Raw genomic sequence first — 12,347 nt, forward strand, 5'->3', positions numbered from 1 at the left:
CGGGCTCCCTGCGTGGAGCCTGCTTCTCCCTCTGCCTGTGTCTCTGCCTCTCTCTCTCTCTCTCTCTCTCTCTCGAAGATCTATAATTTAAAAAAAAATTCTGAGACTTTGCTATTTTCATTTTTTAAAAAACTCTCGTGTCCCGTCCCCCTCCCCGCACAGGAGCCCTTCCACTGCCCACTTCCGAGGAAGGCTCAGCAGACGCGCGATCCCCAGGCATTCCGAGACCCTGGTTCCACCCGGCCCCTTCGCATAGAGAAACTGAGGCCCGAGGCCCCGCGGGCCGCGTGCTCCGCCCCCAGCCTCGCGCCGCGCCAGCCCCGCGCACTCACAGCGGGTTCCAGCGCTCGGGCAGGCGGCGGTGCAGCGAGATGCGGTCGCTAAGGTAGATGTTGATCTGGTGCAGCCGCACGCTCTCCTCCTGCAGCCGCAGCTCCTCGCCCTGCAGCTGCAGCCGCACCGCCTCGCCCCGCGCGCCCAGGGCGTCGCTGGGCACCGGCGGCCGCGGCAGGACCGGGGCGCGCCGCCCGGGGCGCGGGGCGCGCGGGGGTCCCGGCTCGGCCGCCCCGGCCCCGCGCCGCGCCCGCAGCACGGAGCCCAGCCCGGCCAGCGCCAGCAGCGCCAGCAGCGCCAGCAGCGCCTCCCGGCCGCGCCGCAGCCCCCGCGGGCAGCGCCTCCGCGCCGCGCGCCCCCACATGCGCCCGCCAGCTGGGGCCAGCGCTCGGCTCGCCCGGAGGCGGCGGCGCAGCCCCGGACCCGGATCCCGGAACCGCAGCCCGGCGCCGCCCCGCCCCCGGCCCGCCCCACCTGCGTGCCGCCCCCTTCCCCGCCCCCCGCGGGCGCCGGTCCTCCCCGGGGCCCCGCGGGCTTGCTGGGACCCGCCCTTGCCCTTCCCCGCGGGGCCGCGTGCGTTGGGACCCAGGTGACGGCCCTTCAAACCCTGAGCTCAGCGCCCGGCACGTCGTCTGCGCCGAGTAGCGCTGAGTGCACCCTGCAGGATGCTGCGAAGTTTACTCCCTTATCCCCTCCGACCCTAACAGGGGTAGTAGTAGCATTATCAACTCCATTTTACAGATGAGGAGACTGAGGCACAGTGAGGCTAATACACCCCAGATGGTCCCGGGAGGGGGGATCCCTGGGTGGCTCAGCGGTTTGGCGCCTGCCTTCGGCCCAGGACCTGATCTTTTTTTTTTTTTTTTTTTAATTTTTTTTTTTTTTTTTTTTCTCCCAGGGCCTGATCTTGGAGACCCGAAATCGAGTCCCACATCGGGCTCCCTGCATGGAGCCTGCTTCTCCCTCTGCCTGTGTCTGCGTCTCTCATGAATAAATAAAATCCTTATATAAAAAAAAAAGGATGGTCCCTGGGGGCCTGTAGGCCTAATTATAAGTTAATTTTTTATTGGTCTTCAATTTGCCAACATATAGGATAACACCCAGTGCTCATCCCGTCAAGTGCCCCCCTCAGTGCCCGTCACCCAGGCACCCCCAACACACCCCCCACACACACACACACCTCCCTTCCTACCACCCCTAGTTTGTTTCCCAGAGTTAGGAGTCTCTCATGTTCTGTCTCCCTTTCTGATATTTCCCACTCATTTTTTCTCCTTTCCCCTATATTCCCTTTCACTATTTTTTTATATTCCCCAAATGAATGAGACCATGTAATGTTTGTCCTTCTCCGCCAAAGGTGCAATACTGCTTAGATCCCTTAAATAACACACCTTCCCCTGGCACCCTGTTGGTCAATCTCGGTGTTTTTTACTCCTCACTTTACAAAAGCCTCCAAGATACTGATCACGGGAATGAGCCCCCTCAGAGAAACATATGCAGAGGCACCCATCATATGATCGCACACCACCCCAGGCCATTCATTCCCCTGACCTTGGTCAGAAGTTTCCTTTGAGGGGATTGAATAAATGAAGGAGCCACCAGGGTGCTGGAAATGCTTAACAGTTTCAAGACTAGAGTGAGGCATGAGGCTGTCTCCAAGGCAGAAGATTGTAGGATGGGCAAGGCAAAACAAAATCAGTGATCAAAATAAACAATATTTCAAAAAAAAAAATCAAAATGAAAGCAAAAAAAAAATCTCTGATGAACAAAACATAAAAATTTTAAATAAAGGTAAAATCTGATGCTGTGCTCGCATGGCTCATCTCACTGGCCTCACTCACCCTAAACACAGCCCTGATTCCATGTCTTGATTTTGGTGGGGATTACAAGGATATATAAGTAAAAAAATATCAAGTTCTTCTTCTTTTTTAGGATTTTATTTATTTATTCATGAGAGACACAGAGAGAAGCAGAGATGTAGGCAGAGGGAGAGGCTCCCTACAGGGAGCCTGATGAGGAACTCGATCCCAGGATCCTTGGGATCGAGACCTGAGCCAAAGGCAGACACTCAACCACTGAATCACCCAAGCGTCTCCAAGTTCTTCTTTTAAAAATAAGCACTTGACTTATGAAAGTTGTAAGTCAATTCAAAACATAAAGAATAAATAAAAAGACAGAACTAACAGAAATAAAAAAAGGGAGAAGCCCTGGCCTCCCGCACAAATGCTGAAGTCCTCAACTTGACAGGAAGAAGCCCTCAGAACGTGACTCCAAACTCTGCAAGGTCTACCCCATACCACTCTGAAAGAAGGGAGAGGAGTCTCGCTGTTCCATATTTTTGCACATGTTGTTCTCCCTGCTTGGAAGGCCCTGGCCCACCTGGCCCACCTCTATCCACCCTTTGAGGCCATGCCAAAAGTCACCTCTTCTGTGAGGCCTTCAGCAACTTCCACGGCCTTGTAGGCAAGTACATTTCAAGATTTCATCATCCTTTTGTGTGTGGGTTCCACCAGAGAAACAGAACCAGGAGGAAATATGTTAAGAGATTTATAGAAAGGAATTGACTTACACAATTGCCCGGGATGGCTAAGCAAGTCCAAAATCTGTAGGGCAGGCCATCAGGAAGTGAAGGAAGAATCTGCGTGAGCTGAATCTGCAGTCCATGGGCAGAATTTCTTCTTTTCTAAGGCAGCCTCAGTTCTGCTGTTAAGGCCTTTCAACTGATTGGGTCAGGCCCACATAGATAATTTCCATTAGTTAACATCAACTGATTACAGACGTCAGTTATATCTGCAAAATATCTTCATGGCAACATCTACGTTAGTGTTTGATCCAACACACTGGGGATTAAAGCCTAGCTAAGCTGACGCATCAAACTGACCATCTCTATTAGTTTCCCAGGGTGGCCATAACAAATACCACAATCTGGGTGGCTGTATTCCCTCTCAGTTCTGGAGGCTAGAAGTCTAAAATCAATTTGTCCTACCAGCAAGGCCATGCCTTCTTGGAAGGCTCTAGGGGGGATTGCATTCCATACTTTTCTCTTAGTTTCTGGTGTTGCTTGAAATCTTTGCCACTGCTTGGTTTATGCATGCATCACTCCAATCTCTGCCACCATTGTCATTCTTCTGATGTGCATCTGTCTCTATGTGTCTTCTATTCTTCTTCTAAGGACACCCGTCAAATTGGATTTGGGCCCACTCTAATGACCTCATCTTAATTATGTCTGTAAAGACCCTATTTCCAAATAAGGTCACATTCCTGGGTACCAAGGCTTAGGACTTCAACATATCTTGTTGGGGGACTCAATTCAATCCGTAACACCATCATACTTTGTTACAATGCTTGGTATGCTGGATGGTGTTTAATTTAACCGTAGCCTTGTAACAACAACAACAACAACAACAACAAGAACAAAAAGTAAGGGACTTAGAGTACAGGCTGTGGTCACTTCATGATCACAGAGCTTAGTATAGTATCAGACACAGAGAAAGGACTCAATTAATGGCTGCTTTTGTGTCTCCTGCTCCCTTCCGTAGGCATTTGTTTGAATTCCCCAGAGAGGTATCTGATGGAAGGCACAACCTGGTGAAGTGCAGGGAGGAGTTACTCCCAAAATGTAATGAACATAAATTCTCCAGGTCTTGTTGGAAGGGCCTCGGTGGTAACCCAATATGGGAATTTTCAAAAGTCTGCTCCTAGAAACGCCAGGGGACCACCCAGGAAGGTTAAAAAAAAAAAAAAAAAAAAAAAAAAGGCTGGTTGGGTGGGGCTCCAGTTCCCTTCCTTAAAACCGGAGTGTTGACACTTTTATCTGCTTAATGCTTTGAGCTTCCTTCTTAGATTATAGCACCCTCCTTCCCAATGACCAGAAGAACCTGTTAACAACACCAAATGAATTGTGCCACTCAAGCCACAGCAGGTCAGTGGCAGAACAGGAAATAAAACGGAGTAAAGGTGTGGCAGACACAGGTGGATGTCTGCCAACACCCATTCTCCTCTCCTTCCTTAACAGTAGAACACATGGGTTTTTGTTTGTTTGTCCCTCTGGGCCCATGGTCTTCAAACATAAAGACTAGAATCTCCAGCCTCGTTTGCAGGCAGGTTATGGCCACGGGACTGAGCATGCAGCCAATGGGCTGTAAGTGGGGTTGGTGCTTCTGAGCAATGTCCTTAAAGGAAACTTCCTTACCCTTCCCTCTTCCTGCTGGCTGGACTGTGGATATGAAGACTAGAGTTCAAGCAACCACCTCAGGTCATGAGGTCAAAGTCATGCAAGGAGGGTGGTGAAACAACAGGCCAGAAGGAACCCAGGTCCCTAACATTGTGGACAGTGAACCAATCCTGATGGGCTCCTTTCAGGCTTTGCTTATGTGAGGGAGAAAGAAGCTTCAGTCTTGTTTGAGCCACTGTTTTTATGGGGTTTCTGTCCCATCCAGCCAAATCTAATCGCAAGTGATATGCAGGATAAACTGCATAAGAATTCCTCCCAAATCTGGCTCTGCAAGTGTGGCTGGTTTTAAAACAAGGCTGCAAATTATTTGACATTCCCTTGCCTCCAATTGGGGCAGACCTGTAACTGCTTCAACCATTAGATTATGATAGAAGTGAAGCTCTGTGACCTCACTGGCTAGGAATAAGAAGCCATGAAGCTTCCATCTTGTTTAGAGGATTACTGTTCTTGGAGCCTTGAGATGCCAGAGAAGAAGTCCGACTATATCGGTATCATCCAGTTGTGCCCAAACCTCTGCTGGCCCAGCCAGCCCTGGCATCAAACAGGTGAGTGAAGAAGTCATCTTGGAAGTGGCACCCTAGCCATTCAAGTCACCCTGGCCATTCAGGTCACCTCATCTGTGGCCCCAGACATCATGGAATGGAGAAGAGAGGTGCCCTTTTCAAATTCTTGACCCACAGGATCCATGAGTACAATATAAGGTAGTTGTCATTTTATATCATGAAGTTTGGGGATGGTCTGTTATTGAGCAATACATAACTAGAACAAATGGATGATTTTAGTCAATTTTTTTTTTTTTTAATTCATGAGAGACAGAGAGAGAGGTAGAGACACAGGCAGAGGGAGAAGCAGGCTCCCTGTGAGAAGCCCGATGAGGGACTTGATCCTAAGACCCCAGGATCACAACCTGAGCCAAAGGCAGACACTCAACAACTGAGCCACCCAGGCGCCCCTAGTAAACAGTTTTTTAATTCAGGAAATATTTATTAATCATCTACTATGTGCCAGGCACCATGCTAGGGTCTAGGCATGCTATAAAGAGCAAGTTTCAAAGAGAAACAAAACCAAATACTAGTAAAAGTGATGAGGACAGATCTTAATCAGTAATGCACTATTGCAGTAGGGAAGAGGGCCCAGCACTAAATGATCCAACTTTGATTTATACACAATGACTGAACATTTTAAATAGAATCAGGGAAGTGAAAAATTACAAAGGAATGATCAGTGTAAATGCTGATAATGCCAGCTGTGTCTGTGGCTGGCATGTATCAAAGTTAGGATTCTATTCTCACGCAAAACCTGGGAGGCAAGAGGCCCTATCCTCCCCAGTGATTACATTTGTAAAGGAAAGGCTTTTGGTCCTCGGAAAAGACATTCTAGATTTATAGGAAATACACATACATCTCAAAGGGCTAGAGAAAGGATTTATAATTGTAAGCCCTTCTTACTAAACTCTCTAAGAAAGGGTAGTTGGGGCCGACAGTTAGCTGTTAGCTATGATAAACCGTCAATTCTTTGGGTAGCCGTGAGCTTCTTCCAGCAGATACTTAAGGGGGGCTGGGGTCATACTGCCAGTTCAGCCTTGAGCTGTTAAAAACTCTGTTGCTGTTTAAGTCTTTAATATGAAAGCAGGTAGGTATATAAAACCATCTGCGTTCAGAGTCTTTCCTGTTTATAGGCCAAGCTTGAGGCCTAGATGAGAAGTGGGGTCAGAGGAGCCTGGCTAGGGTTTGATCAAGGAGAGAGTCTTTGTCACAAGAGAGATTTTTGACATCATGGTGCTTAGAATGCAATGGAATAGACAGGTATTAAAAAGGTAACCTTCTAGAGTTGTGGTTAGCATGTTGAAGAGGAATTACAGGTGCTAAAAGGGCTTATAACAGATTAGTTGAGGGTTTTAGAAAGGCCCCTCTGAGAAAGTAATGTTTACATGGATACCTGAATGTTAAAGTGATATCAGGGATTTGAAATCATATTTTAGGTTAATGTGGAACTCCCTTTGCTGGTTTCCAGTTCAGGGCAATGAATAAGCTGGTTTTTTTGTTTTTTAATTTTTTACATCCTGGGAAGCTACTTCCAAAGCTTTTTTTAATCAAATATTTTCTATTCTCAAGAGGACCACAGCCAAAAAAAGTTAAGAGGCATAAATCTGGTCCAATGCTTTCATTTTACGGATGGGGAGCCTGAGACACAGAGTAGGGAAAGGGCCCTCCAATAAGCTGGTGTCTCAGGTACAGGTATGATCTCACCTGCTGCCCTTGTAGATTCATAGCTGCCCTGGAGGAAAGTGCCTGCCCACCAGCTCTAGGAGGAGAATGGGCTTAGAGTGAACCTACAAAGCAGCTCCCACGTAGGACAACCTGCTGCAGACACCAACTGGTAGGAGGTGATTCCACCCATGGGACAGAGTCTGCCAGTTGGTACTAGAAGGCAGGTGTGAGAGGAAAGGCCTGGAGCTGTGCCTTCTGGACTCCGTCCAGACGCTCAACACAATTAAGATCTGCGGTCAGATTAGAAAACAGACAAGGATTACAACTCATAATGTCTTGGATCACCTTACCAAATTGGAATGCTTCCTAATACAAGCTCGGCTGCAGAGAAGGAAGTGATGGGCCTGACACAACACGGGTTCAAGTCCCAGCTCATAGTAAGAGCTGTCGTTTACTGAGCATCTGTGTGCCGTAAAACACCAGACCTTATTCTTCATGTCCCATCTCATTTCACTGTCCTGACAACGTTGCAAGGTAGACAGAAAAGGAAGTTTTGGCTCAGGGAGGGGAGATGATTTTAGCCAGGGCTGAAGGACATGGCAGTGGCAGAGCAATGATCTGAGTCCAGGCCCCTTGATTCTGAATTCAGGATTTTCCACCACACAGGATTTACTGGCAGACTGCTATGAGACCAAAAGGCAACTTAGCTTCATGTGTAGAAGCACAACTTCACAGCTCCCTTGCCTGACATCATACCTCAGCCCCATCACGTTGCTCTGTGACCCTATGCAAGTCACTTAACCTCTCTTGACTCAGTTTGCTCATCTGTAAAATGGTGGTGATAATAATAGTACCTCTCAAGTAGGATTTTGGGAGGACTGAGTGATGTAGTCCACACAGCCAGCCTCCCCAGGCTCAAAGCAGGGTGGGAAGAATTTCTGGAAGGGCAAACGGAAGGGGTCCAGCACTTTGCCATTCAAAGAGTGGTCCATAGACCAGCAGCACTGGAACCACCTGGGAGCAATTGGAAATAGTACAGCTTGTTAGTACAGGTAAAGCACTAGGGGTGGTCAACAGTGACAAGCTGGCACCCACAGACAGCCAATTCAGCTGGGACGTTAATTCTTTTTGCTCCACTTCCCAAATTGAGTACCTTGTCCTTTCCTTGGGTTTGTTGTTCTTTTGGAGAGCTTATTTGTTTTTTTGGCTACACCATCTCATTTCATCAGCTGTTCAACCAACAAACAGACTTCTCTAGAAGGCACTTGTGATTTGTTGTATTAGCTCCCTTTAAAGGGGTCATTACATCCCTTTTAGAGTTTAACCTGATGTACGGTAGATGTGGTGTTTCAAACATTGGTGGAGCAAAGATGGCTTTTTCAATCAATGATTAGGGCAACTTGATAGCCATTTGGAAAAAAATAAACTTACATCCCAACCTCACACCCTACACCAAAACGAATTCCAAATGATCTAAAGATGTTAAAATAAAATAATAAAAAAAAAATCCAACAAGTATTGGATGAAAAATCCCAGAGACCATTGTAGAAAAGATGTATAAAGTTGACTACATAAAAATCTTAGTATTCTGTAAGGCCCAAAATAATATAAACTCAAGAGACAAAAAACAAATCAGAAAGAGATATTCGCAGATGGCATTTCCCCAACAAAGCAATAGGGAAATAAAAAGAACAGAAATAAAAATGGCTGAATGATTTATTTTTTTTTTAATTTTTATTTATTTTTGATAGTCACAGAGAGAGAGAGAGAGAGAGGCAGAGACACAGGCAGAGGGAGAAGCAGGCTCCATGCACCGGGAGCCCCACGTGGGATTCGATCCTGGGTCTCCAGGATCGCGCCCTGGGCCAAAGGCAGGCGCCAAACCGCTGCGCCACCCAGGGATCCCGGCTGAATGATTTAAATAGACAGTTCCCCCAATAAAGAAATGAAAATGGTCTAGAAACGTATCACTATGTGTTCAATTTCTCTATTTAAAATGAATGCAAATTAAACTTACTCTGAAATATTTCTTCACTTATCAGATTGACAAAGATTTAAAAGGTTATTCATTCCAGTGTTGGCAAGGATGTGAATAAACAGGCTGTATACTCCTACCACTGTTGGTAGGAATGCAAACTGGTATAAGCTTTTAGAAAGCAATTAGGCAACATTTATTAGAAGTGTTAATGTTCGGGCAGCTCTGGTGGCCCAGCGGTTTAGCGCCACCCTTGGCCCAGGGTGTGATCCTGGAGATTCAGTCCCACGTCGGGCTCCCTGCATGGAGCCTGCTTCTCCTGTGTCTCTGCCTCTCTCTGTGTCTGTCATGAATAAATAAATAAAATCTTAAAAAAAAAAAGAAGTGTTAATGTTCATATCCGTTTGTTTTTTGCTTTTTCAAGAATTTTATTTAAATTCAATTTGCCAATGTATAGCATAACACCCCGTGCTCATCCCATCAAGTGCCCTCCTTAGTGCCCATCACCCACTTACCCCATCCCCACCACCCACCTCCCCTTCTGCAACCCTTTGTTTCCCAGAGTTAGGAGTCTCTCATGCTTTGTCTTCCTCTTTAATTTTCCCCCACTCAGTTTCCCCCCTTTCCTTATGGTCCCTTTCACTATTTCTTATATTCCACATATGAGTGAGACCATGTTAATAACCTTTTGATTCTGCATGTCACATCAACAGAAATAGATTCACAAGTGCTCAAGAGATGGACTTACAGGAAGCTTATTGCAGTATTGTGTATAAAAGCAAGAAGTTATTAATAACCCAAATGCCCATTAATACGAGATTATAAAATAAAGTATTGCACATTCATACACTAATATACCACAGTATCCCTAACAAGAATAACACTAATTCTAGGTGTTCAACATACAAATGTGTTTAAGATGCAGTAAGTCAAGAAAAGCAAGCTATAGAACTGTATAGATGGTATGACCCTATTTTAATAAAATACGTTAACATATATAAAGGAAAAATCTCTAAAGAAATATTCACCAAACTATTAACTATTATATTTATTTCTGGTGAATGAGATTCTGTGGGACTTTCCTTTTCATTCAATTTATTCATTTTTTCAAATATTTATTAATTACTTACCACCTATGTATCATTGATCTCAAGGTGCTCGCATTCTATATTTGCACAACATTGGAATTCTTCTCAATGAACATTATTATCATATTAGAGAAAACAAATTAGACATTTAAAAGTAAATAAATACTCTAGAGATTATTTTACTTCCAGGCCCTTCCTACCTCCTCTCTAATCCACTGCACAGATCTCTGGAATTCAGTACCCCTGCTCCCTCACTTTTCCTACCACTACCCAGATCTTGCCCAGTCTTTCTGCCCAACTGGTGGTCAAGTTCTCCCATGAAGCTGTCAGTGATACTTCCAAATCGAGACACCTTCTTCTGAATTGACAGTGAAAGCTCATAAACTATCCTCTCTGCAATCATGTGGAATTCCCTGGGATCCAGGGGCCATCCCTATCATCCCTAATATGCCATCACACACACAATGCCTAGTGCACAGAAGGCACTCAATAAGTGTTGATGGGATGAGGACTGTGTTGGTGATGGAGGTGCACTCCTCAGATCACCCTTCAAGAGAACCTGCTGGGGGGAGCACAGCTGATAGAGCCTCCAGCTGCTATGCCTTCCTTTTTTTTTTTTTTTTTTAAAGATTTTATTTATTTATTCATGAGAGACACAGAGAGAGAGAGGGGCAGAGACACAGGCAGAGGGAGAAGCAGGCTCCACTCAGGAAGCCCGATGTGGGACTCAATCCCGGGTCCCCAGGGTCACACCCCGGGCTGCAGGCAGTGCTAAACTGCTGCGCCACCGGGGCTGCCCTGCCTTCCAATCCTTTATGAAGTTCTTGCTGAGGCTATGTTTCCCCTGGTTTCTCTCAGCCAGTGACTTAAGCATGGGTGGTACAAGAACCCAACTGCTACTGTCTGATGCAAGACACCCTAGTAGGCCATCTTTACCTGGGGACTCCCCATTGGCTTGGCCAAGACATTTCCAAAACTGCAGAGCATTCTGGAGCCATCCTACCCCAGCCTCTCCCATGCCCCTCTCCCAGTTGTAGCATCTGCATTAAGGTCTGAAGGCCCTCCTTTCCTTTTCCTCCTTCTTCCTCCTTTATCCAAGCATTTCTCTTAGGTAAAAGACAAACAAACCCACCTTGGCATTTGGTTCTCAGAGGACCCAAAACAACACAGGGATCAATGAAAAAATACTGGAAGAGAGTTCATACGTAATAAGACTACAGATACACTTGCATAAGAGATTTATGTACAAAGATGTGCTGGATCCATGCTTCAAAACCTATGTGCATGTGAATCATCTGGGGATCATGTTGATATGACAACACGATCTGGTTCAAAAGGTCTGGGGTGGATGTAAGATGCCGTGTTTTTAAGAAGCTTTCAGGTGGTACGGAGGCTGCTGGTCCAAAGACCACATTTTGAGCAGCAAGGTGCTGGAATATGTATATGCACCATTGGATCTCTCTCATCTGATGACTGTGGGGATCATAGCAGCAGGCTCCAGCCTCTCTCTGGGTAACAGTTGGGTTCAGCCAAGGAGGAGCACTAGAGGGCAGGAGGAGGGTGAGGGCAAAAGATTTTATTCTTCTGGGGACTGTTCCCTACGAGGTTATTGTAGGTTGGCTGTGTCTCTCTACCCCAGGTCCTAACTCCCATCAGCTAGATCTCTCCACTTTCTCTCTTACAGAATTTCAGTAACTGTTCCCTTCCTTCCTCCTTCAGGCCTGGGGTGGCAATGGCTCCCTACTGTTAGCAGCTTTGGACGACTGCACCAGCTCTTGGGGCTCTTGGTAAACTCTGCCCGCAGTTCTGTAATTAGTCCTTTAATAAATGTTCCTCATTTCTTCAGCCAAGTGTACCATCTGTCTCCTGCTGGGACCCTGACTGCTGTAAGCACTGTCAGCGCAAGATTTTTTATAACAAGCAGAGCACTGGAAACAAGGTAATTGTGCATCATTTAAAAATGATTAAATAAATTACGGTACATCTGCTTAATGGTGTTACATGCTACCACTGAAAAGGATACATTAGATCTGTATTCCTATTCACCTACCTATGGAAGGTTCCCCGAGACATTTGTTAAATTTTTTTAAAAAGCAAGATTCTGAATAGTCTGCATAGTATGAATTCATTCATTTGAAAAGTAAAATATGCATTTGTTAAGGCAGAGATTGCAGGGGGTGACAACCCTGCCTCTAAATGAACCAAACAAAAAGAAGGGTACAGTGGCAGGGGGAGCGGCGAGGATTTCCCAACTCCCATCTCTTTCCATCACTTATTTCTGCTTTCCTGTGCAGTAGCTTCATTCCCAGGGAGACTGTCTTCAAGTGGTAGCAGAGCAAACACCAGCATGGCTTACAACATCTGGACATCCTGACAGCTGACAACCTCAGCAGAGAGGTCTTGTTCCCAATTGCTTTAGCAAAAAAATCCTGGGCTGAAGCAATCAGGGTAGGCTTGGGCATATGCTAACCACTGAACCATTCTTACAGAGTGGGTAGGGAGGCTCCCTA

At 46.2% G+C, this 12,347-nt stretch overlaps 1 protein-coding gene across 1 annotated transcript in view; it reads right to left on the bottom strand.

Moving 5' to 3' along the window:
- Window positions 1–731, bottom strand: part of GALNT12 (polypeptide N-acetylgalactosaminyltransferase 12) — a 38,615-nt gene extending 37,884 nt beyond the window's left edge. Inside the window, exon 1 of the mRNA XM_026013203.2 lies at window positions 333–731. Within this exon, the coding sequence (XP_025868988.2) occupies window positions 333–697 (365 nt within the window). The 5' untranslated portion in view covers window positions 698–731. The remainder of the gene's footprint in view (window positions 1–332) is intronic.
- Between the last annotated feature and the right edge of the window lie 11,616 nt (window positions 732–12,347).

Source organism: Vulpes vulpes, chromosome 12, assembly GCF_048418805.1.
Source record: "Vulpes vulpes isolate BD-2025 chromosome 12, VulVul3, whole genome shotgun sequence".
Taxonomy (NCBI): domain Eukaryota; kingdom Metazoa; phylum Chordata; class Mammalia; order Carnivora; family Canidae; genus Vulpes; species Vulpes vulpes.